The sequence below is a fragment of the Amblyomma americanum genome, chromosome 4, assembly GCF_052857255.1.
Source record: "Amblyomma americanum isolate KBUSLIRL-KWMA chromosome 4, ASM5285725v1, whole genome shotgun sequence".
In the NCBI taxonomy this organism is placed as follows: Eukaryota; Metazoa; Arthropoda; class Arachnida; order Ixodida; family Ixodidae; genus Amblyomma; species Amblyomma americanum.
Window position 1 is genome coordinate 66,313,206 of NC_135500.1, and position 27,106 is coordinate 66,340,311.

At 47.2% G+C, this 27,106-nt stretch overlaps 1 protein-coding gene across 1 annotated transcript in view; it reads right to left on the reverse strand.

Annotated features, from left to right (window-relative positions):
- The window catches only part of LOC144129545 (uncharacterized), a 46,988-nt gene that overhangs the window by 18,960 nt on the left and 922 nt on the right, over positions 1 to 27,106 (reverse strand). The window contains exons 2-5 of the mRNA XM_077663692.1: positions 22,146 to 22,448; positions 8,930 to 9,161; positions 7,019 to 7,166; positions 2,841 to 2,953 (exon numbers count right to left, since the gene is read on the reverse strand). Of these exons, the coding sequence (XP_077519818.1) occupies positions 2,841 to 2,953; positions 7,019 to 7,166; positions 8,930 to 9,161; positions 22,146 to 22,448 (796 nt within the window). The remainder of the gene's footprint in view (positions 1 to 2,840; positions 2,954 to 7,018; positions 7,167 to 8,929; positions 9,162 to 22,145; positions 22,449 to 27,106) is intronic.

Sequence of the window (27,106 nt, forward strand, 5' to 3'; positions counted from 1 at the left end):
TTTTACTTTGCCTCAGCTAAGAACAGCTGTTTTTACATTTTTACATTGAATATTTAGATTTTCATATTTACATGCATTTACACCACTGGCTCACCTCAGCATTTCACTGAAGGTTGAATGATTGTTATAAGGAATGACTATAAATCGCAAGCATTACAACATAATTTTCCCACAATTTATAGAGAATACAAAGAAATAGGTATGCCCGCTAAAAAAGCCTTGCGACAATTATTTATACAAAAGTAGCGTGTTTTACTTTGCCTCAGCTAAGAAGAGCTGTTTTTACATTTTTACTTTGAATATTTAGATTTTCATATTTACATGCATTTACAACACTGGCTCACCTCAGCATTTCACTAAGGTTGAATGATTGTTACAAGGAATGACTATAAATCGCAAGCATTACAACATAATTTTCCCACAATTTATAGAGAATACAAAGAAATAGATAGGCCCGCTAAAAAAGCCTTGCGACAATTATTTATACAAAAGTAGCGTGTTTTACTTTGCCTCAGCTAAGAAGAGCTGTTTTTACATTTTTACTTTGAATATTTAGATTTTCATATTTACATGCATTTACACCACTGGCTCACCTCAGCATTTCACTGAAGGTTGAATGATTGTTATAAGGAATGACTATAAATCGCAAGCATTACAACATAATTTTCCCACAATTTATAGAGAATACAAAGAAATAGATAGGCCCGCTAAAAAAGCCTTGCGACAATTATTTATACAAAAGTAGCGTGTTTTACTTTGCCTCAGCTAAGAAGAGCTGTTTTTACATTTTTACTTTGAATATTTAGATTTTCATATTTACATGCATTTACACCACTGGCTCACCTCAGCATTTCACTGAAGGTTGAATGATTGTTATAAGGAATGACTATAAATCGCAAGCATTACAACATAATTTTCCCACAATTTATAGAGAATACAAAGAAATAGATAGGCCCGCTAAAAAAGCCTTGCGACAATTATTTATACAAAAATAGCGTGTTTTACTTTGCCTCAGCTAAGAACAGCTGTTTTTACATTTTTACATTGAATATTTAGATTTTCATATTTACATGCATTTACACCACTGGCTCACCTCAGCATTTCACTGAAGGTTGAATGATTGTTATAAATAATGACTATAAATCGCAAGCATTACAACATAATTTTCACACAATTTATAGAGAATACAAAGAAATAGGTATGCCCGCTAAAAAAGCCTTGCGACAATTATTTATACAAAAGTAGCGTGTTTTACTTTGCCTCAGCTAAGAAGAGCTGTTTTTACATTTTTACTTTGAATATTTAGATTTTCATATTTACATGCATTTACAACACTGGCTCACCTTAGCATTTCACTAAGGTTGAATGATTGTTACAAGGAATGACTATAAATCGCAAGCATTACAACATAATTTTCCCACAATTTATAGAGAATACAAAGAAATAGATAGGCCCGCTAAAAAAGCCTTGCGACAATTATTTATACAAAAGTAGCGTGTTTTACTTTGCCTCAGCTAAGAAGAGCTGTTTTTACATTTTTACTTTGAATATTTAGATTTTCATATTTACATGCATTTACACCACTGGCTCACCTCAGCATTTCACTGAAGGTTGAATGATTGTTATAAGGAATGACTATAAATCGCAAGCATTACAACATAATTTTCCCACAATTTATAGAGAATACAAAGAAATAGATAGGCCCGCTAAAAAAGCCTTGCGACAATTATTTATACAAAAGTAGCGTGTTTTACTTTGCCTCAGCTAAGAAGAGCTGTTTTTACATTTTTACTTTGAATATTTAGATTTTCATATTTACATGCATTTACACCACTGGCTCACCTCAGCATTTCACTGAAGGTTGAATGATTGTTATAAGGAATGACTATAAATCGCAAGCATTACAACATAATTTTCCCACAATTTATAGAGAATACAAAGAAATAGATAGGCCCGCTAAAAAAGCCTTGCGACAATTATTTATACAAAAATAGCGTGTTTTACTTTGCCTCAGCTAAGAACAGCTGTTTTTACATTTTTACATTGAATATTTAGATTTTCATATTTACATGCATTTACACCACTGGCTCACCTCAGCATTTCTCTGAAGGTTGAATGATTGTTATAAGGAATGACTATAAATCGCAAGCATTACAACATAATTTTCCCACAATTTATAGAGAATACAAAGAAATATTTATGCCCGCTAAAAAAGCCTTGCGACAATTATTTATACAAAAGTAGCGTGTTTTACTTTGCCTCAGCTAAGAAGAGCTGTTTTTACATTTTTACTTTGAATATTTAGATTATCATATTTACATGCATTTACAACACTGGCTCACCTCAGCATTTCACTAAGGTTGAATGATTGTTACAAGGAATGACTATAAATCGCAAGCATTACAACATAATTTTCCCACAATTTATAGAGAATACAAAGAAATAGATAGGCCCGCTAAAAAAGCCTTGCGACAATTATTTATACAAAAGTAGCGTGTTTTACTTTGCCTCAGCTAAGAAGAGCTGTTTTTACATTTTTACTTTGAATATTTAGATTTTCATATTTACATGCATTTACACCACTGGCTCACCTCAGCATTTCACTGAAGGTTGAATGATTGTTACAAGGAATGACTATAAATCCCAAGCATTACAACATAATCTTCCCTTAATTTATAGAGAACACAAAGAAATTGTTAGGCCCGCCAAAAAAACATCGCGACCATTATTTATACAAAAGTAGCCTGTTTTACTTTGCCTCGCTAAGAACAGCTGTTTTTACATTTTTACTTTGAATATTTAGATTTTCATATTTACATGCATTTACACCACTGGCTCACCTCAGCATTTCACGGAAAGATTTCGTCAATTTCCTGTTGTGGACTGCAGCGCCTACTACAACGTAGGACGCTGTGCCATAGTCGCTCTGCATCTTGGCTAGCTCTGCCATTGTCTGAAAAAGAAAATAAAAGTAAGTGTTTTCTTTCCGGCAATCCATCACTGCGTGCAGCAAAAGCTGTGTTTATGGCTACAGCAAAAACGCGGTTGTGTTTACAGGGTCCGTGATCGGACGGTTGAGGGGAAAGAAGAAGGGGCACCACCTCCGTGAAGTCTGAATACGCCGGGGCTTGCTTTCGGGGAGGCTGTGTATACAATGGGCAAAACTTTTCTGGGCCGAATCATTCGCTTCGATATTCCAGAGGCGAAATACAATTTCGTCGACAGTGGTAACTTCAACTTTCAGGGGAAAAAAAGCTAAGGTTCAGAGGTGCACGGTGTACGAAGAGAAAATTTGGGCTCCTTTTAAAAAAAAAAAGCGTGCGCTGCTTTGGGCAGCATACCATTTTTACTGAACATTCACATTTAAACAACTGTTGTCAGTGTAATGAATGTAAGAAAAAATTTGTGAACAACGTCCAGTACAATGATAAGGCGCCATACAAGGTGTGTTCAATAAATTAGCCTCGCGGTCTGCAACTGTACCGCCTTCTACATTCGAAGAAAAGGTTAGAACTGCCTCTCCCTGAGCACCACGTTTCTTGTCGACCCAATCCATGCTAGCAGCGATTCATATTAGCTTTCGGTGGACTATTGTGCGCGCGCCATCGCAGAAGAAAAAGCATGAAGCAGTTGTTGGGGACAATAGTGCACTACACCTTAGATGCCGCGAGCTTGTGTCGTCGGATCTGAGCGGCATGCGCTCAGAGTGGAGAGTCCGCCAATGACTAGCGCCATTGGTGCTTTCCAACAGCCCACCTTATTGTGCTGCAAAAGCGTCAACATATTAGTGCCACGTTGCCTTATGTACATCACCACTGGTCGAGAAATGAGAACGAACATGTTTCATTCGTTCTCATCTTTCGTCCTACTGCGGCGTTGCACAAACAAGTGACAGGCTCCTGAGATAGGTGACATTGCATGCTTTCGTTTCGGTACATCACATTTCAATTGCATTACTAGACAAAATACCTAAGCTCAGATGGAAACATTGTAAGGACTTGTCGCTCGACAGCACTAAAACATTTTTCTCCCACTTCGTCACACCTCGACCACTGACACGCTATTCGTGACTGAGTGATTAGAACGAGCTAGCCCTGATATCCTAATGGCACAGGGAAAGAATTGTAGCTAATGGTTCTCTAGAAGAATCGGACACCACACCGGTGTTCTTGAGTAATACAAAAATCTATTTTTTGACTAGTACGACGCGTTGACAGACTCAATTTACATAAAGGAGCCGGGAACACCAGGTATCGTGTTAAAGTGCAAGACATATGCAGGTGGTAGTAAGTAGAACTGGCTAAGACTTAGCGAATGACTCTGGAGTAACTAAAACAAAGAGGCGTTGCAGGCAGGTGAACACAAAAGTAAGAACAGCTCTTCCACCGTTCTCAACTACTTATTTTTTGCTGCTGAGGTAAGCTTTTGCATTTTTTATTTGAATTACCATAGAGTCTTAGGGACGAGGCAAACTAATTGCGCAAAATTCATTACACACACTGCTGAAATTGGAAACACGACCAAACCGTGTACTTTGGTGGCGCGAAAATGAGCTTAAGCCGCCCCAGAACCCACTCGAAATGCTTAAGCACTCCAATAGCTACAGCAGCGAATACGTTGGTTTGTACATTTCTGCTGGCCTTCAAACATCCTCGCCGACGCTAATACGGGAGTGACAAAAATCGCTCAAACCTGCAATATGATCGCGAAGGCAGGAAAATGTTCAGTTTTCATTATTGGTACAAAATGCTCCCAAGTAAAAGGTTAGCTTAGTTTATATTTCTGTATGTCGTTGAAGCCCAGCTTCCTTGGCCATCAGCTTTAATTGCGGGGCAAGTGTGGAACATTGTAAGACACTGTTATGAACATATTTATGAGAATGGTTTAACCTCAAAATGCGTGGCAGAATCTTTTAAAGTTTTCTTGCGCACGTACCGAGCGGTTAAGACTATAATAAAAAACCAATGGGGTGCGTTTTTGTGAGGCAAATCTGGAATACCGTAAGATAGCTCTGTCAGCATATTAATAAGAATGGTCTAGGGTTCCGATGCGTATGCAAGAGCTAGCTTCTGAAGTTTGTCCTGCTCTTGCATCGAGTAGTTAAGACTGCCATGGGATGCGTTTTTGACAACAAATTGCAGAAGACTACAACCGCCCCGAGGAGGGACCTGAGATTTATTTTTCTGGTGCAACCTGATGATATGTAAGAAATTTACGTTTATGATGAAATTCTCGCTTAAAAGCTTCGCTCGCCCATAATTTGTTTTTTTTTTTTTGCTGTGAAGACCAGGCACGCAACCACTGGTTCCGCCCCTTGTCTTTGAATGCTTATACGTTAAACAAGAGGTGCGACCCGGATATATTTTCTGAAATTTCTGCAGTTTCAGTTTCTCCTCACCAGCATAGTTATCAGTATTCATGCATTCACTGGAAGGCTGAAGCCCCTACCAAAAACGTCCAATTGGTCGCGTCCTGTGGTATCCGTGGCAGGGGTAACCCAGAAAATTTCGTGATTTCTTTTCCCGACCTAAATCGGCGATTCCTCTAGCTACATTTTCGATCCCCTGCAATCTGTCATACTAGCCCGAGACACATCGATCAGCTGTTCTCCGTGTTAAGTGTTATGCCGAAGTCTATTAGATTTTGCGCTAGCATATCGCGGTGCTGTTTCTGTCTCTCTTTCGGTGGCCCTTTGTCACACGTGAGAAGCGAATGACGATCAGACCACAGAGAGTGACCTTGCCCGAGCTTACGATTCTCGGGGCGCCTAGCAGAACCACACAGCGAACAAAGTTTGAAGGTGCTCGGCTACTCAGCAGGAGTGCCTGGGTTCCAACCCGACCGCGGCGGCCGCGTTTCGATGGAGGCGAAACGCCAAGGCGACCGTGTGCTGTGCGATGTCAGTGCACGATAAAGACGCCCAGGTGGTCTAAATGATTCCGGAGCCCTCCACTACGGCATCTCTTTCTCTGTTTCTTCTCTCACTCCCTCCTTTAAACCTTCCCTTACGGTGTGGTTGAGGTGTCCACCGAAATATGTGAGACAGATACTGCGCTAATTCCTTTCTTCAAAAACCAATTATCACAATTAACAGCAGAGCGAGTGCAGAAAAGGAGTCACGAATTTTTCCCTCTCTCTTGTCGATGTTGTTGGGTCCAGATGTTGACGTGGAGCGCTAGAGGGCGGGTCTCGTGAGTGACCTGGGGGACGTACTTCCCGACTGGTGAGCTTCAGACAGGTGTGCAGGTATTCTGACGTTTACATTTGGAAGGCTTTCATCAAGAAGTTATTGCAATATGTGCACACCGAAAGATTTTGGCCTCTCCGCTTTAAATAAAAACAAAACTTCAAACTCCCGCGAATCCGGACCGCCGTCGGCCACCACGCGGCCAACCTGTCCAGCCGCCGCTTAAGGAGGTCGCGTCTCCAACTCCGCGGCCCCGGGACCACCACCGGCCACACACACGACCGATGTGTCCGGCTGCCCCACACCAACCTCCATCGCTCTCCATCGCGCGCACTCATCTCCTTGCATTTCCGCCAAAAATTACTGTTTAGCAGCCAACATGTGACTTTCCCGCCACCTTTCAGATGCAAGATGGCACAGTGCAAAAGAAAAGCACACAATATCAAACACACGCGTCGCTGTTAGCCGCTCTGGCTAGCTAGCAAGATGGTTCAGAAAAAAAAAACGCACAGCGCCGGTCCAGCCGAGCAGTCTTGTCGTCGTCTCGTGCTTCAGACCGACCGACTTCCAAAAACAAGCCATTCCTCACTCGCTTAGGCCGAGAAACCCAACACTCGCGCGCGACGCTGTTTTGAGAGCCTTTCCCCTTGGTCGGCGCGTTCCCCTGCTCCCCTTCGGCGGCACTCCTCACGCTTTACCACGACGTACGTTAGCTGCAAAGTATCGCCGGTCAAGTGCTCTGAATCCATTCTGTCAATTCCTCTGCGGGCTTTCGACTGATATTCCGCTTGTCCGCTGCTAAAGAATGGTACGCCGTTGTTTGCAACCCACCTGGAGGCAACTAAGCAATCCAGCGTCATCGAAAACACCAAACACTGGAACGTCGATGATTCCAAAATGGTAGACGTTCTTTTTCCAGAAGACTTCCAGTCGTGTCGGGTTCCTCTGCTTCAAATGGTCCGTCACGCTGCTGCGAGAGCTGTACCCAGCCCGAGGGAGAGAGAGAGAGAGTTCTCATTGCGGAGCGCTTACTATTCTTCGTCACTTCTTTCGAATGGTAACGCAGTTAGGGGTCACATTCGTACGCGCAGGAACGAGAAGTGTTACACATTAAATACTACCATTTAAAATTTCTTCTCTTTGTATTTATTTCTTCTTTGGCGTTTATATTGTGGTGGCTATCAAAATGAATATGCGGGTAGCAAAGAACGTTGCTTTAAAGAAAAAAAACCGGCCGAGGGAAAACCTGCGTATAGATATAGACTCTGAGGGAAGCTGGCAGCGTAGACTGCTCGGACGGAGCCGTTGGACGTGCATTTTAAAGGGATCGGTCACTGAATTTTAAGGACCCAATTTCTTTCGACCCATCAGAAAGCATAGTCCAAATACAGGAAGAATATTTTTGAGCTGAATTTTTCGATGAGTGGATGCATGCGTCAGTTTCTGTGTATCCTGATGCTGGATGAGTTTGGCAGAGAGAATGATTGCACAAAGCCAGAATTGCTGCACTATAAACTAATATAGTCCCGGTCGCCAGACGTTATTACATAGTTTGAGTATAGCGTGGCGTTTATTTCAGTTGCAAAACAAAAAGCGCTACCGTGCAGTGACGTTTTAGTGGACCGCGGCTGCTGCGTCAATCAAGAACTGCAAAACAGTGTGGCGCCATCCAGTAACAAAAGCTCAAAGCACTTCAAAGGCGATGCGAGGAGAGCGTTGCCTTTTGCCGAAGTGCGCACTAGAGAACGCGTACACTTGAATAAAATGCTAAAAATGCCTGTTAAATTACACTACGCTCTTGATAACATATACTCAATATTGTACCGCGTTGCGATAATGAAGTGGAAGATGCCTATAACAGCAAATTTTTATCACAGGTTGTCGCATCACCTTAATTTGTGCCATCTTAAATCGCATTATAAAATTTGAAATGCTCGTTTGGTCCTTATTACAGTGCTCCAGTCTTGCAATATGAGACAAGATCTTTTCGTTTCCACCAGTCTCATAAAACGTCACTTTTCAGCTGCTGATCGCATTAAATGAAGTGATTTTTCCCAAGGCAGGCATCTGTGGCGCCTTTCAAGAAAATGTACCAATATGCCTTACCCCATATGCCTTAGCCATAAGCTTTAGCCCCGCACCTCTCGCATGCGGGAGGTGCGGGGTTCGATCAGCAGTGCCGCCGAGTGCCCACCGGTCACACAATAGGTACAAGCTTCCCTAGCCTGGTGCTCGGCTTATTTAGGGTGAAATGCTTGGGAATTGGGTCTTTGAACCGACATGGAGAAAAGGTAAATATATCGTGCCATGGCGCTCTTTCGCCACAGATTCCCTTGCACCATAAAAATCAACGATCATCATCATCCCGTTTTCATTTCTTATGTGGGTGAAAGGAATGGAAGCTTTCGTTCGATTTGTCCCACCTTCACATAGTCTGCACACACACGACTGGCTTATGTCCTCGTGGTGGAGGCTTTGTCACCGAAGAATGACTCGAATGTACCCTGGAATATTTTTCTCACAGTTCTCCGAGAATCGTGAAAGACGTGCATTGCTGCGTAATCGATCGATAGGTCGCATGTGACGCACATGTTGTCAATGCTCGGAATCAGGAACTGATTTTGCGGTGGGGCCGCCGCGGAGGCTCGTAATGCATTTACCAAGCTTATCAAAACCTATTCGGCCAGGAAACAGAGGAGGCAAAGGAGTTTTAAAGGTAACCGATGGTTGTCATGGACTTACTTGTATGAAAAAGCCACGCCGAACTCTGTCTTTGTGAACTTGGACACCTCCGACAGGAAGCGTCGCAGGTTCGGTTCGAAGCTGCCAGAGGCGGTAGCCAGGGTGTTCTTGCCGTTGGAGTAGGCAGAGTCGAAGAAGAAGTAGTCGCAAATGCCGTCCGCTGGAAACTTAGTGTTCTCGTTGGTGCTCAGGCCGAAGGTGCACAGCAGGCTCTCCCGATCAGGCCGCTTCTCTGCGTTACGAGAGGCGCGAACGGTTTTCGCTAGGTCGGAGGAGCGACACAGTCCGACTCGGCGCAGAAGATTCTGCATAGGTGCTTCGTTTTTCCTGTGTCAACACGATGAAGCAGTGGTTTATACGCGTTTATACGCGTCATAGTGGTTTACACGCGTTTCATGTCCAACTTTTTCGGACAAGAATATTGAATATTGAAAAATAGTAAGATACAGTTATGTAAGGTAATGGTCATGGAACGTAATGGCCCATTCTTCTGATGCGTAACAAAATCTTTCTTTTACCGTGCTTACAACGATCGCATCTAGCAGTTCAGACTGCCGTAGAAAACACACGGGGAACGCTTTTGGCAATAGCAAAAACGGGAATAGCAAAAAAAAAAATGCAAGACTTTCGCCGGTTGGTCAGCGGGTATACTTGATTGTTGTACCGAAATCTTACGTTATAAGAAAAACTTGCGTTCATGGACTGTTCCCCGCTCAAAAATGCTTTTGTCCAGAACCGTTGGTTATGTATGTGCAAATATATATGTATGAGCGTTTGACGCTCATGTGCGTACTCGGCCTTCTTCCACATGCGGTCTTCGGTTCTACAGCGTTCCTGACACACTTCAGGGACTGCAGGACCCGCTTGCACGAAGCAAATAGGTTCCCAGTGTTGCCTTACTCGCAATCTAAATTCTCCGTTGGTTTTGAGCTCTGCCAATCGCAAGCATGCATGGCTTAGCACGCTGTGACTACGAATGTCATTGCAAATTGGCGCATGATTGCATGACGTATACTATTTCGTATGCGACGCAAGACATTACGAATTATTGAGAAAATAAACGAACGTAGAGGTAGGCTACATACAATACGTGCTTATTAAAGCCACGCAGGCTCTACGTTTCAGCTGGGCAAAGTTAACGTGGGCGTCTCGTTTTTTTGCTTGTTGCGTGCGTCAGTGGGCGAAAAAAAAACGGGAAGAATGACCACTGGATGAAACGTTGCTCACGGAGAGCAGAGAAATACCGGCGTATTAAAGGGCCCATGAAATGGTTTGCACCGAGGGTTGGAAGAAAGGAAGAGCTTAGAAGGTTCCGTTACGTCACAAAGGAGGATGAATGCGCATGGCACACAGCGGCTGCGAGGGGCGGAGGAGTCAAACAACCACAAAAGAAATGAGAAAATAGGAGTTGGAAACGGAATTGAAAAATTCGACTCAGAATTGGAAGAATAGCAATTGGTATCAGAATTTAAAGAGTTGAAATTGGAATTGGAGTTCAGAAAATTTGAAGTGGAATTGCAAGAATCAGAATGGCAGTCAAATAAACGGAAAGCACAGAAAGAAATAATTTTTCAGAGTTATATCTAAATTGTCATTGCTGTGAATGAACTTGTTTCGTCAACACAACTCCGATCACGAAATCGGAGCTCCCATGCTAATGCACTTCCCTCCGCATTTATCGCCCGTGAATTTCTGATTCATGTAGCACACTCTTGCTAAGATTTCAATCTAGCTTATGCAGCTCAAGGCATATCGGTGTTTAAAAAATATCGCTTTCCTTCTTTCTGTCAACTCATGCACCGGTGTAAGGCAGGAAAAAAAAAGGCTGCAGGCGTGGATTACGCTGAGCAGCTGTGACCAGGTTGACTTGTTTTGCCGCTCGTCCCGTACACGGCACGACAATGGAGGGAAGACTGGAAGGGAGTGACGCACAGCTGTCTGCGGCCCGCCGTGGCGTTGCCTCCTTTGTGTACGAATGACCTTGAAGCTCCCGGCGAGCTAATCACAGCCCCTTCATGACTGACGTCACTCGGCCACATGTTGTGTGGCAGGGTTCGCGTGAGAAATGAACACCGGACGTCGCCACTATGCACTGCATGTAATAAGAATCTTTAAAAACGATTTGTCAATTACAGCTAACTTTTTACGGCTTGTACACATCATGGACGATCAGTGCGACCCCATATCATGGGTGCATTTATAGCAGTTCCATAAGTTTCATGGCCCCTTTAATTCTTTGGCCATTACTTGGTCATTAAATCATTCCGCATACTTGAGGGATTTTGAGGATACCTCTAAAGCTCGCCATTAGGCCTTCATAAGAATTGTTTAGGTGTGACTAAAATACTCATTAATACGAGTGTTACAACTAAACACGTTTGAAAGAGCTTTCTAGATCTGCAGCATTAATGATCGAATGAGTTAATTATTTATTCTTTCGGCCGCCGCGGTGGCTGAGTGGTTATGGCGCTCGGCTGCGACCGAAAAGACGCGAGTTCGATCCCTGCTGCGGTGGTCGAATTTCGATGGAGGCGAAATTCTAGAGGCCCGTGTACTGTGCGATGTCAGTGCACGTTAAAGAACCCCAGATGGTCGAAATTTCCGGAGACCTTCACTACGGCGTCCCTCATAGCCTGCGATGCTTTGGGACGTTAAACCCCCATAAACTAAACTAAACTATTTATTCTTTCTCCAGTACTGATCGCTGTTTGGATGAATTCGCTACTAAAGGAAATGCGGCTCGCTGGTAAATGTTCCAATAGCTTCTTGAAACATGTCCCAGGTAGCTCCGACAGCATGCTTACGCGAACGCTCGAGTGCGCCTCCTACACTGACATCAGAGCCGCTGAGCGCTGGGCACGTGACCATATGCAGCACGGCGTGTTTGCGGCGGTGGCGAGAGCCGGTCCGTCCTAGCATTGTCTCAGACCCGGCGGCCGACGCCTTGATATTCCGGAAGCGGAGCCAATGTCAGCGCAAGACAAGCGCTCGAGCGTTCGTGTTTCATTTCATTTTTTATTTAATCACAACCAAAATTAACACAAGCAACATTGCTACAAGCATCTGGATCCCTAGCTCGTAGGCTAGTTGAGATTCATGTACGTAATGTTCAGGAAACTAAATCAGGAGACAGGACAGACATGGGACACCCATTCAAAGGAGCAAAAGGTCACATGTTGCAATAGTACGACTTTAGCCGCGCAGAGAAGTCAGTATTTTGATTTATTTATATTGAGATTTCATTGCGGGCTCTAGTGCCTACAAACAGAATACTTTTTTTGCCATACACATTTTTGCTAATTGGAGTTAGAAAGTCATTTACCGCGACGCTCGTGGTCTACATTGCGAGGAAACAAAGTGAGATGGTGTTAATGGATAGTTGCTGGTGATCGAACGGTGCACCATTATAACACTTTTATGTTGAATTACTAGATGAAGGGGAAGTATCTCAAGATTTGAAGAGATACGACGTATGAGCATGGCAGCTAGCATATGATACAAACCTAACTGCTCGTTTTGGAATTTTGAAAAGTAATTCTAAATATGTCGCATAGATATGTCCCCAAGATTCAATACCATATAATATGACAGGTGACAGTGATATAAAGGGAAGTATATTGTTCTTAAACTGAATGTATCAAAACACGGTTGACATTTTAACAGTGTGAAGCAGAGAAAAGATAACTTCTTGCATAGAGATTCGATATGTGCTAAGCGTGCTGCCGGTGGTACAGTAAATTCTGTTATTAATGTAATTAAAATACACTATTTATATGGAGCAGGTGAGCATGCTTGAAATAACTTTTTTTTTGTGGGACTGGTTGGTGCAGTGCTTGAAGACAAAACGCCTGCGAAAAGAAAACGGGGCACGGGAATATGGGTGTTATGCGTGGAGTAAGTGTGCCTTACCGGTTTCTCATTCCGGACACCTCTTTAGCCTTCCAAAGATGCTTTTTCTTCTAACGCACATTTTCGGCGGGCCGCATTTTAGCACTAAGTTGTGGCTCACAAAAAAAATTGGGGATGGTTTAGCTCTGGTTAAACCTGGAGTGACGCGATAGCTATAGCTGCCCGAGTGGAACTTGCTCAGTTGAATTGCGAAGTCAGTCTTTCGCCGCTCCGTTTGCTGGGCGTTCCTTCTTCATCTTCGTCCCACTTGACACGGCAGCTGTGGTAGCTCGGTTTCGCCGGCGCGCCCCGCCGCCGGCAGCAGCAGCTGCTCCGCACCACGTGGCTGGTTACTTGAGCAACCACATCACGAACCACGTGATCAGCCACGGCGCCGCGCCGCCGGCAGCTGCTCCGCACCACGTGACCTACCACGTGATAGCGTGGCGGCGCAGCCACGCTGAAGGCTCGAAATGCTACCGTAATGTAGCTATCGCTACAAAACTACGCTAAGCCTCGAAGTAACTCGGGTAAGATCGGAGGATCATCGCACAAGCCACCGCTCATGGGAGGAATTTGGGGGGGAAGTTTTCAGGAGCATCGCGGTAGCTGTAGCCAATGGGAGGAAGACCTTGAGCAAGCTGGACAAATAGAGTAAAAGTTGCCGCTTCTAGGTTCCGAACCCGGGGGGACGAAAACAGATCAGCTTCGCTGGACACTGCACGAGAGCACTATGCTGTCGCCGCAGCCGATCACACCTCGTCTATAACTGCAACACTCTATCGCGCTTAGCATTGCACGCCGTCGTCTTTGTGAACTTCCGTCAGCGGTGCGAACAGATCAGACCAGGTTAACCTCGACCAAAGCTTAACTGGAGTCTAATATCGTCGATGATGTTCCGACAACCCAGCAAAGCAAAAACATAGCCAACCAGGCTAAAGACATGCTTTTGCGAGTCTACTCGGTTTAACTACGTTAAACCATACCATTTTTTTTCTTATCCGGAAGGAGCCGTGGGGTGCCAGTTTACAAGTTTACTACACCATTCGGACATATTCTAATTTTCGTCCAGCTGACTATGCCTTCAACCTATAGCATCCCATTCGCATGAGATTTGCACGCCAGAAAACGGCGGCTTACAGGTTGGTTTATATGGGTTTAACGTCCTAAAGTGACTCAGGCTTTGAGCGACGCCGTAGTATAAATTGCTCTGGAAACTTCGGCCACCTGGGGTTCTTTAACCTTAACTGACATCACGCAGTGCACGGGCCTCTAGAATTTCGCCTGCAATAAAATTCGACCGCCGCGGCCGGGATCGAACACGCGTCTTTCGGGCCAGCAGCCGAGCGCCATAACCACTGAGCAACCCCGGCGGCTGCCGGAAAAGGCCGGATAAAGACGAAACTACTAATTTCAAATCAATTTTTAAATCAATTTAAAGGTTATCTGCATCTACACATGTAAAAATGAGATGAGTACAAATAAAAAGTCTAAAGAATGTGTCTGTGATGTCTTCGGAACAGGGTGACAAGATCTGATCGGGAATCGGCGTCGAAACACGCAACTTCATCATTTCTTCGCAGTTCCTCTACAGCAATATCCGAGTACCAGTTAGGACGAGTGGCGTTGGCCACGAGGTAGAATACTTCAAAGCACCCAGTGCATCGTGGTTGCTGGCAACGGCACGGCAGTCTTCTCGGTCGTAGCTCACGGAGAGTACTTGCTGAAATCCGATTTGTTAGCCGCGTTGCGGTAGCACGTGGCTAGCAGTTTGCACGTCCAATCCACGACGACTCCGCCACGCACAACACTAACGTCGTACCTCAGGTGCACCGCGACTCATATTATTCATATTGCGCACAGCAGCATCTACAAGGCGCGCCACAAACCTGCGTCACAGACCAGGAGTGAACCAAGTGAACCGGTGGTGCCCTTGCCGGATGGCCTCGTAGAAGTTGCTCCCGCTGTATAACAGAAAATAGATGGGGGAGATTTTGCTATGCCTTCGAGACACGGCTGAGGTGAGCGCAGAATGGGTAGGACTCATTCCGTACTCATCCCTTTTGCGCACGGACCAGTCCCCCATACCATACGCTTCATGAGTGTAGTGTACAGATGCACGCCGTACAGGGGAAGTCCAGACGCGTGCACGAACTGTCGTCGGCCGGGCCATAGGTATGACGAGTGCCCGCAACCCAAGACTGGTCTCTGCCCGCGGTGCGGAAACAAGCATTAACCGCAAGATGCGCCCTCCTGCATCCCGACCTGCACTATCTGTAAAGGCCAGCACCTCACGGGCACCGGTTCGTGCAAGGCAAGAAATTGCACTGCGAAACCACGCAACCTATCGCCCCAGAAGCCAATTCCCTCTAACAAGAACGACTTTCCTCCTCTGCAAGCGAACAAGGACAACCTTCCTCCGCTGCAAACGACCCTCCCGTCTACTACAACATGGGCCTCGAAGGCTGCCGGAACGAAAACCAGGACCTCCCAGGACCCCGACGTGAAGGCTCTGCGGAAAGAGGTAAAGCAGCAGCTCAGAGCAGCCCTCTCTACCGCCACCTCTGCTCTATCTCCCTATCCACCACCCCCATCCCCTTCACCCACCCAACCCGCCCAACCCGCCCAACCTCCTACCCCAAAAAAGGAGGCCTGATGAGAGCCCACTCGAACCAATAGGCATAGACGCCAAATTTCAGGACTTCGCCCAAAACTTGAAAGCCAGGCTCATAGAGCGCATCACTGCGCAGGTCACTGCACAGTGCCAGCATATGATTGAAGCTACCATTACCCGTCTCATCTCTAGCATCACGACCAAGGTAGAGGAGCGCTTAACTCGCCTCACTCCTGGATTCCCAACGAAATATCCTGTCACAGTCCCCCTCTCCACACCCCTCCTTCCCCTCACTACCTACAACATGGCTCCTCAGACGGGCCATAATTGTTTACAGATTATTCAGTGGAACTGCAGGGGCTTTCGACGAAAGCGCGATCCTCTGCAGCAAATTATCACAACTTCGTCATCCTCACCAGACATTATCGCCATTCAGGACGCCAATGTTTGCAGGCAACTGCCAGGATACGCTTTTATCTCCTCAGACCCCACTGATCTTCCTTGGGTGGTCGCATACGTCTGTAAATCCTTGCATTACGTGGAGCACCTAATTAGCTCCCCTATCGCTCACAGCCTTATTGAAATTTTACCGCCCACCCCTGCACAATCACCCCTGTTCTTTCTTAACTGCTACCTTCTCCCACGTCAGCCAATTAACCTACTGCCCTCACTTCTCAAATCCGCAATTCAATTGGTCGGATTTAACCCCCTACTTATTGCCATTGATTTTAATTGCGCTCACGTGGACTGGGGCTATCGGAGCACCAACCACAGAGGAAACGTTTTATACAATGAAACGCTGGTGCTCCACCTGTCCATCTTTAATTATTTCAGCTTACCTACGCGGATTGGTAACAGTGTTACTGCTGGTACTAGCCCACACCTCAGGCTTTGTAGAAACTTTTGATCACCTGCAGTGGGAAAGAATGCTATCCACACTAGGCAGCGATCCCCACCTAATTCGCATAACGCTAAACTATCGCCGATCTCAGCGCAACTTTACCGTTAAGCACAATAATTAGAACGCACTCCGCAAATTTAGGCAAGCGCAGTCAACACAGGCGCCCTTCGACCTAAACATCTGGATTATTCAGTTGCAAAAAGTCATTCGCCAACACACTGAAGCACTCGACTCTACACCAGATAGCCCTGTTATTGACAGCAAGCTCAACCACCTGCTCCAAGCACAGGACAACATAGCGCAAAAGTGGAAAACTCAGAAGCACAATAGGAGACTAAAACTCAAACTTGCCCAGATTCAATCTGAAATAGAACACTGTAGTGCCACTCTTTTCAAAGCTAACTGAGCTCAGGTTTGTGACGGTCTCCGTGGCAATCTCTCCACAACCCGCGCTTGGCACCTGTTAAGGCACATGCTAGATCCCTCAGAATCCAAATCCCAGTCGCGCCTTAACATTCGCCGCCTCGCTCACAACCATCGACAGGACACAGACGCCTTCCTCGCGCAGGTGAAATGCACCTATACCACCCCCGGTCTCCCTTGCAAGTTCCCCGATTATGCGGGCCCACACCAGCCTGAGCTTGACGCCCTTATTACAGAATCAGAATTACGCGCCGCAGCATTGAAATTTCGGAATGGCGCTCCCGGAGACGATCAAATTACTAACGAACCTATCCGAAATCTTGATGATTCTTCCATATCGGACTTACTCAACTAATATAACGAATATTGGGAGGCAGGTGCTCTCCTTGCCTCGTGTAAGCATTGAAAAATCTTTATTCCAAAACCCCACAAGCCTATCACCCTAGAAAACATCCGCCCCATTTCTCTTACATCCTGTCTAGGCAGGGTCTTCGAGCACAAATTCTTACTCGACTTACAACGTACATGAAAGATAACTACCTTTTCCCCCACAGTATGCTCGGCTTTCGTTCGCATCTATCTGCGCAGGACGCCCTATTTCAAATTACGCATGACGTGCTTGATGATACCATCCCCCACCACACTAAAACTATCCTGGCAGTTGACCTCATCAAGGCGTTTGACAGAATTCGACGCGATGCCATCTTACACATAGGCTCTACACATAGGCCCTAAAACCCTACAACTACGCTCGCGCCTTTCTCTCGGGCCGCACTGCCTCCCTGCACATAGATCAGATTACCACACCCCCTTATACACTCGGAGAGCTCGGAACTCCTCAAGGGGCGGTCCTTTCTCCCCTTTTCTTTAACGTTGCTCTCATCCCCCTAGCTCACAAACTGGCTCTAATCCCACGCCTAGAGCATACCCCGTACGCTGATGACATTACCACATGGACCACTCATGGCTCTGACGGGGAAATTGAGGAAACTCTTCAGTTAGCAGCAGACGCCATTTCCTCTCACACGTCGTCTATCGGGCTCGAATATTCTCCATCTAAGTTCGCGCTCTTCCTAATTAGACCAAAATCTGTCGCTAACTCGCCCATCCAAATCAATTTAAAAGGATCCCCTGTCCTCATCAGATGCGCCCTGTGCATCCTTGGCCTCCACTTGCATGATTCTGGACGAAATGAACATACCCTTAAAAGACTTTAGACCTACACGCAATCCGTGTTGCAGCTTCTACGCCGAGTATCCTTCCTTAGCAAGGGTTTTGACGAAGCGGACAACATGAAAGTAGTGCATGCATTTACGCTTAGCCGCATTCTATACGCAACCACATATCTCAAATTGAACCGCACGGAAACCGAGCGCGTGAACGCCATGATCCGCTTTGCGACTAAGGCAGCCTTATACCTACCTCGTAGCACTAGCACAGCCGAACTCCTTGCACTAGGCATGCAAAACACCAGTCAGGAACTAGTTCACGCGCTACTTTAGGCACATACCTTAGACATGCCGCGAGCGCCGCTGCCGCCATATACTCTCCTCCCTTCGCATGAACATACCAGCTAACCAGTCAACACTTATAGCCATCCCTCGGCACATTCATACACCTCTCGTTGTGAAACACTTCCTCGAAACGTCCATCCCCAGTACCATGCCCTCCATGTGTGTCCCATGTGTCTAATGCCCTGCATAAGTATTATGGTTGCCCACGATGCCGTTTGGGTAGACGCCGCATGTACAGCGCATGAAGGGGTAGCAGTTGCCTACAATCAAACCCTACCCACCCCATAACTCGCCGTCTTCCCTGGGGCTCTACGCCCGAGGAGGCAGAGGAGACCGCCATCGCCCTAGCCCTTGCACATTCGGAGGGCCAATACATCTTCAGCGAGTCCAAAACGGCTCTGTCCAACTTTGCCAGGGGCAGGATTCACACCCCTGCCTGACAATTGTTGAACACCCCTACCCAGGATTTACCGCGATGGGTAGAGCTCCAGTGGGTGCCGGCTCACTCTGGGAACCCTGGAAACGAGGCTGCCGATAAATTGGCCCGAGGTTTGATTTGCCAGGCTCAGGACAGTATCGATCCAGGATTCTTGAGGAAGCGGGCGCACACCTTTGCGGCGCTCACGCAAATACCCCGTTTGGACCGTCGGATTTATCCCCCCCCCCACCCCTTTCTTACGCACTCCCAAAAGATCCCCTTCAGACGCCTCCAGACCGGCTCTGTGTCATTCCCTCAGCAGTTATCCCACTATTGTGGCCCATCCCCTGCATGCTCCCTATGCGGTAACCCTCACGCCACACTCTCCCACATCCTTTTCGGCTGCCCTGTTGACACTCCTCCGCAGGGACAGGACGCCATCTCGAGCTGGGAGGACTGGGAGGTCCTTCTCACGTCTGCAGACCCGACATCGCAGCTTGTTGCGGTGACTCAGGCTGCCGACGTCATGTCCCGACATGACCTACTTGATGCAGTGCAGGACCGCGCAGTGGCCCAGGGACCCAGCAAGGTCTAAAACTCACTTGCGAAATGAAGGTTTTCTGTCCTGTCCTGCAGCACTCTGGTAACCTTACTCCTTTCCCCCAATTTTACAGTGACAGCGATTATGCGCCCGTTCCTGGATTTCGCGTCGGCGCAACCGGTGAATGCGTTGCCATAGGAACCACCCGGGATGCGGTTACATTGACAGGAGGAGGGTGTGAGGTGAGCGGAGGAATGCGTAAGTGGTGGGTGGTTACCACCGCTACCATGGAAGGAGCAGGGTGTAGAGAGAGCGAAGGAGTCTCTAACCTGACGCTGGTTTCAGTGGAATGATTGACGGTATGGCGAGAGCGTAAGAGCGCGCAACTGGGGAGTGGTTGCCACGAAAACCAGAAGGATTACCGTGGAAGGAGAGGGGCATGGTGAAAGCGTAGGAAGGAGTAACGGGGGTGGGTACCAGAGCAACTGTCAGGAAGCGTTTACTGTAGGAGGAGGCGGATGTGTCGAAATAGAAGAATTACCAAACGCAGCATGGTTACCCTGAAAGGAGGACGATATGGCGAGATCGTGAGTAGCAAGCAGATGGTGGTTGTCATGGGAACCACCCTTAGGGTAGTTACCCTGCAAGGAGGAGGAGGGTTACCATGAAGGGAGGATGGAATGGAGAGGGTGTCATGCACAACGGGAGGGTGTTTGTCATGGGAACCACCTGGAGGGTAAGTACCCTGGAGGGAGGAGGACGATTACTATGAAGGGAAGATGGGATGGAAGGAGCATGAGGCGCAAAGGGAGGGCGGTTGTCATGGGAACCACCCGGAGGGTAGTTCCCCTGGAAGGATGAGGAGGGTTACGATGAAGGGAGGATGGGATGGAGAGAGCATGAAGCTCAAGAGAAGTGTGGCTGTCATGGGAACCGCCCGGAGGGTAGTTACCCTTCAAGCAGGAGGAGGGTTACCATGAAGAGATGATGAAATGGAGAGAGCATGAGGCGCAAGGGGTGGCTGGTTGTCATGGGAACCACCTGGAGGGCAGTTATCCTGGGAGGAGGAGGAGGAGGGTTACCATGAAGTGAGAATGAAATGGAGAGAGCATGAGGCGCAAGGGGAGGCTGGTTGCCATGGGAGCCACGTGGAGGGTAGTTACGCTGGAAGGAGGAGGAGGGTTACCATTGAAGGGAGGATGGGATGGAGAGAGCGTGAGGCGCAAGCAGATAGTGGTGGTCATGAGAACCACCTGGAGGGTAGTTTCCCTGAAAGGAAGAGTAGGGTTATCATGAAGGAAGGACAGGATGTAGAGAGCGTGAGGCCCAAGGGGAGGGCGGTTGTCACGGGAAACACCACGGTACAGCGCTATTATGCGTATCTAATCACGTCGCTGAGCTTTAGAACGGCGTTATTCTGTCGGAATCGGGTAACAGCTCAAGGAACCCAGACACAGCAATGCCACAAACACTTATAAACTGTTCTTCATCGGGTAGCTAGCGGTGCCGTGCCATAACATTTTCAATTTACAAATAGCAGAACCCAGCTGTAATAATAGCAAAGCTATGCCCGCCGAAATGCACCACTTATAAGCTTAAATGTTGAATAAGAGTAAGTGCTCTCTGCTGCGAAAGTATAACAAGCGAAACTGAATGTACATTCAATTTCACTCGCAGTGCTGAGCTTTTGAAAGGTGAACAACCTGGCACTACAAAGAGCAATATCCAGCGCGACATTTTGACGCTTTCATCGGCTTAAGTCGCAGACTATTGGCCATGCATTGAACCCAACATAAAAATCCAGCGAAGTATAGTGCTAGACGTACTGCAGTATAACGCAACGTACTGTTAAACCTGTACTGTTAAACTTCTTGCCAAATGAACGCACGCAGGCTAAACAAGCGCAGCACAAGTTCAGAGAGTGCAACCTGCTAGCGTGGCATTTATTTTAATACACACAGCGTTGCGGCCACGTGCATAGTGTAGGTTAATGAACGCAGGGCATGTCTAAGCAATGTTTCACTATCCCATTAAGTATGACAAGTTTCCATGGAGCAGCGAGACGATCATGGGTAAAGATTTAGCGGTTACACTACCAGCAGCATTGTTCTTCCAAATAAGTGTCAAGCGGGCTAGGATTACGAAATTGAAGTGGTTACAGGACATTCGCTCAAAACCGTGTGAAGTATTAAAAAGTCAAGTAGCATGGGCGCCGAAGCAAAATTTTCTGGTTCAGCTACATCGCACACCGCGAGTGCGGCCTACACCTCGCGGGTTCCGGTCTCCAATCGGCGGTGGTGCCCCTGGCGGCCGATTTTGTCCCCACACCAAACTTCTGCGGAAGTGTAGGATCTAGAATATTCTAGGCACTATAGCGGAAGTTACATGACAGTTAGGTCCGGAGGTAGGAAAGAAGGAAAGAACGTCACATTTTTTGAAGCCGGACGTGAAGGCTCCCCCCTACTTCACCCCTACTTGAACGCCGTCCCAGCTCCCTTGCGCAAACGCAGAAGACAACGCCGCACACGGCGCCGCTGCGCCCAACGTTGCTGTTGGCTGCGCTCTCAGCCAAAGACTCCCAGTAGTCCTTTCGAAAGCGCCTGAATTCCGGCCCATTTTTGGACACGCAGTTCGGATAGCGAGTGCATCTTCTGAGCTTTCTTTCCTCCAAGCAATTGCGAGTATTTACTTACTAACGCTGCAGGGCGTCATCTTCTGGGTGGAAGGAAGGTGTAAAGAAAGCTCATCTAAATACCGCGGACATAAGACGTTGTGAGGAGAGAAAAAGCGTAGATTTCATGCGATGAAAAAATGATTTTGAGCAGTAAGTGACTAAGCGAGGCACACTAGCTGTGACCACGTGAGCAACCGCAATGGGAATGCAAAACTCCCCAGCAATCGAAGTGTAGAAACTGACCGGGTTTGGGAGCTCTGCGCGTCGTAGTTGTCTCCGTGGTAGGAGGGTCCGTGCTCTTTGGCCTGTCGCTCTGCGTCGTAGTTGTCTTCGTGGTTGGAGGGTCCGTGTTCTCTGGCCTGTCGCTCGGCGTCGTAGTTGCCTCCGTGGGAGGAGGATCCGTGTTCTCTGGCATGTCGCTCGGCGTCGTAGTTGCCTCCGTGGGAGGAGGGTCCGGCTTCTTTGGCCTGTCGTCCTTTGGCTTGTTGGCGGTGCCAATGTAGAGCCCACCCTGCTCCTCCTCTGCGGCAGTCGACTCGGTTGGCGCTGTTCAGGAAGGCAGAAACGATGGAAATTGATGTGGTAGCCGATACGTCATACGCATAGCGCCCGAAATAGAAGAGAAGAGGTTCGCGCCGCGCCGCCATGTGTGCGCCCGATGGACGTGGTTCGGAGATACCAGATAGCCAAGGCGCTTTTTCTTTAAAGCAGCGGCAATTGAATGCGAGCAACCTCGCGGTGTGAAAGTGGCTTATGCCGCACGTATGTCCAACAGTCTCGGATAAAAAATTTGACTATTGGAAAATTGTAATATACTGTTGAAGAAATATGGAAGGTAATGGTCCATTCTTCCGATGTGTAGCGAAATCTTTCCTTTAACGTGTTTCCGCCGATTATATAGAGCCCTTAAAACGGCCATAGAAATACCAATGGGGAACGCTTTTGACGATTGCAAAAACGTTAATAGCAAAAAAAATGCAACTCTGCCATCGGGTGGTGTGCTGATATATTTGACTGTTATACTGACATTTTAAACTCTATCAAAAAATTACGTTCATTAAGTGTTTCCCGCTGAAAAATGCTTTTGTCCAGCATTTTTGGTTCTGAATGGCACATTGGTATGCGAAATATCGTTTGACTGGCTGCCTCGCTGAAATGCCGCAGTCAGTGTCAAGTCTTTCTGTGAATGAGCTGCTGTTCACGTGCACATTTGTGAAGCGTTTTTGTAGTGCGATGATATCCTTCACTGTAAATAGAAAGGAGTAAAAAGGAAGTGAGCTGTCCTTCAGCGCACTACCTCGCATAGAAGGGAGCCAGCTAGAGGACTGATTACACCCTTTTTACTCCGATTTAGGCGTATTTCGTGAGGTCCGCTTTGCAGCGGACCCGTCACGCCGGAGCATGTCTGCGGCAACAGATTTAGGTCACTTCTGTTTTATCTAATCCCAGACTCCCGATTTAAGGCTACAGCATGGTAAGTACTCCATGGTAAGTGGCTACTGCATGGTGGGGTAACGCGCAAAGAAATGCATGGATTTATTTTGACATCATAATCGTCATCTTCACTACGGCTACATCTACTTCTGGAAAGCCCCACCGGTGGCAGCGCCTTCTATCGCAGGGCATAGGCTAATTCCTTAGCCCCCGCACCATAGCATGGTGTGAGGACTCCCAGGGACCTATGCAGGTAAAGGTGAGAATAACCGATTCTGTACATATGGGCATAAAATCATTAACGCTATCGTGTCATATCCCTAAGGCGGAGCCTAAGTATCCCCACCCATTTTATTCCACAACGGCCTTGAAGCGCGTGAATTGCCTCTCCTACGGCGGAATTAGGTGGCTGACCATCCTTGAAGGTATTGGTAAGCGCTATCAAAATACGGAAAGGGACGAACACACAGGACAAAGCGCCCTTTCCGTATTTTGGTAGCGCTCACCAATACCTTCAAGGATGCATTTTCAACTAGCCACAGTTGTAGATCTTGTGGCTGACCACTTCTCGTGGATGTTTTGTACTCAATTGGAGCGATTGCGTTTGCCTTTAACAGCAACCAATTTGTTAGAAGTAGGAATAGCTCAAATGGTTTGTACGAATAGTGTCATGTGCACATGACTTGCTGATCTGAGAGAAGTATAATAAGTGATTAGTTTTTTTTGTCAAGTAAACGCTAATCGGAGTCAGTACTCCTCATGTGCTTTACTCGTCCCTCGCCTTTGCTTCGGTCGCGGTAACGCTTAGCTCATGTATGCAAGGTCGGAACACATTGGCTATTACCTACTCTATCCTCTACTAAATGCACGCAGTACCTCCTCTTTGGACGTCTGTGGTGCAAAAAATAGCTTGCACCTTGCAACTATAGCAGCTTTCAACTACCTTCTAGGTCGCTAAAATCACCAGGAAGAAATATACTTTCAAGCGACGTGGCCAGCGCAGTGCGGAGAATTGCTTGGTTCTGAGAGACGTATTTGGTACCAAGGGAAGAAAAACGCAGTAGTGAGCGAACGACGAGATGCAGAAGTTCGCAGGAACAACAGACGCCGGCTGTGCAGGACAGCACAGATTTGAGATGGCCTCTGTTGATGATTGTGGACATTTGACGCCCCATACTATTTGCATATTACGCGCTTTGTGCGCTGTGTCCATAATCTAACTGCCTTCCGTGGGATGACTGATCCCCCGAAGCGGTGAACAGTTTCGTGCAGCAAAGGAAGTAGTTATGGCGATCAATGGCAAAGTTAAGCGCCGTTGGACCAGTCGTCGACGCAGAGACATGCGTGTCGTTATGCCGTAAGGCGCAAAGTTCGGCGACGGTACTAATTGCAGCAGTGAAGTCTCCAGCACTGCTGGTAAGCAACAGTAGCTCGCAGTGTCGTAGTCACGCAACTTCTGGAACACTGGGTTGTTCTTTTGAACACGCAAAACGAACGCAGCGTGATGTCGCCGCACTGAATTAGGAGGCGCGCTCAAAAGCGGATGCAGCAGTTTTTTTTTTCAAGAATGAAGGAAAATATATCTTCATTATCTGGCCGATGAAAAAGGTTTTATCCTTAAGACATTTCTTTATTGTGCTCTGCTTTCAGTTAGGAAAAGTGCTTTACGCAAAAGCGGCGAGATCCAGGGTATGCGCAAATTTGTGGAACGAGTGTAGCCAGTGTGTCTGTCCTAATGAAGTTTCGGTTCCCTCCTAGCGACATTACGGATTCCGCAGTTTCTGGCAATGAATAATCGCTATCGGAATGAGTCATAATGAAGGGAACGCGCTCTAAAGTTTAATCATGTGCGACACGTTCATATTCGTAGAGGCTTGTGAAATACGCACAAAACGCTTGGTGACAAACGGTGATGTTGATTCGCATACAGTTTCTTCTATTTCAAAACAGGACGCTGCTGAGCAGGGTGCCCAGAAATAAATCGGTAGAATTATAACCTGTCGTCGCCAGCCGCGGCGATCCAGAAATCATAAATGAAGTTTGCACTTGGAAGTTCAAGAAGGAGGCGCGGAAGGAATGTCACTGGCCACCAAGAGAAAGCGTCCATTTTTTTTATATCTAGTTCGCTAATGCGTGCGCGCCCATGTGTTCCATTCGCGATTTTTTCAGCTGTGCTCCGACTTAAGGGTAACACCCACGATAACGTTAACGGCTTAATAATATATATGCCGAATTGGTCACTCTCTGCTTAACATTCAATAGATTCATTGGAGTCCTCACATAACTCCTGGCGCAATGGTGCAGTGCTTAACGGTCACACCACTGCCCTGCGATAGCAGGTGCTGCCACCGGTAGGGCTCCCCGAGCAATCTCTCGCGACCAATCATTAACTGCCATCTGCCACGGTTCGCAGTTTGTTTACAGTGCCGTGGGCACGTTGTCATGACGCCAAAGAGTTATGCGACCTAAGTGGCCCGCCTGCCTACTAGGTTGCTTGACTGGGGATCTTTCACTCACGGTCAACGGCTCCGACATCAACGCCGGATTTTCTGCGACACGATGAATGGCTCGCAAACTTACATCGTATGATATGTACACCAAGGTAAGTCTGTTGAAGTCCAGCAAAACCACAGAAAGTCAAGATCAACGATGCAAAACGGCCGCTAACCGTACCAGCGCATGATAATTCTGGATCATCCTTAAGCTAAACCACACGCGTTTTTTTTCTGCTAAGTACTGAGTGTCAGGACTGGGTCCAAGTCAGCACCACAGCGGCTCTAACGCGGGGCTGCTTTGGACAGATTTTTCCACTGACCTCTAATCCAGCTGAGAAATTTGTGTTGAGGTTTCAGTGTCTGTCCTCCCGCGTCTGAGCCGTTGGCAACGAAGCAGCATGTAGCTCTAAATGCTCTCTACTGTCTAACATTTGTGGCTCTTCAAAGCTGACACTTTCACGGGGCAACTATACCACTTCGCTTCGGCCGCCTGCGTTTCTCTCCTGGTATACACGCTGTGTGTACGAAGAAAAAACTTCTCTCTTGAATCACCTGCGCACAGACTTACACGCTGTTGCGGAGGCAGAAGGTCCGTCGTGCTGCGTCACAACTGCGCTTGAATTTCGCTGATGAGCGGGAGAGCGACATGTAGAATCGCGATCAAATGAAATGTGAACAATGTGGCGCCAACGCGCTCCGATGTCCGAAATTCTTTTCGTTGCGATTTTACCTCTATGGAAAAAAAGTAAGACGTTAGTGCGTGGAAAACCTGTTTCCCCCCTCCCTGCGTCCCGAAGCGGCCGGTCGTCATCATGATCATCATGCGTCGGAACAGCAGTGGCTGGTCGAGGGGTGGAGGAAGCGGAAGCAGCGACGGGAGCGCCACCTCCAAGACTACGCGGACCCCGCGGGAGCAGTGAGAGGGGGCTGAAACTTCCCATGCCTCCCAGCGGCTACTAATCAGAGACGCTGACGCCAGTTCCTCCTTCAGTTACGTCCATAGCGGCTGGCGGACGATAACGACTTTTACATCCCCATGACAACGGACGACCAAACGCGCGCTTTACTTGGGTTTTCCTGGCACCATTTCTCTGCTGTTGTGGCATCTTTAAATTGTTCGCGCTGTTGGTCAACAATGGTAACCGCAGCGCAGAACCAATGCACGAGAACTAAGAACATATTTTCGTTGGTTTTATTCACACATATATCCTTCTCGTTGCTTTCAGTCTAAAAGAGATGTGTGTCGACGCAACACAGGTGTTAAGCTTCTCTCAA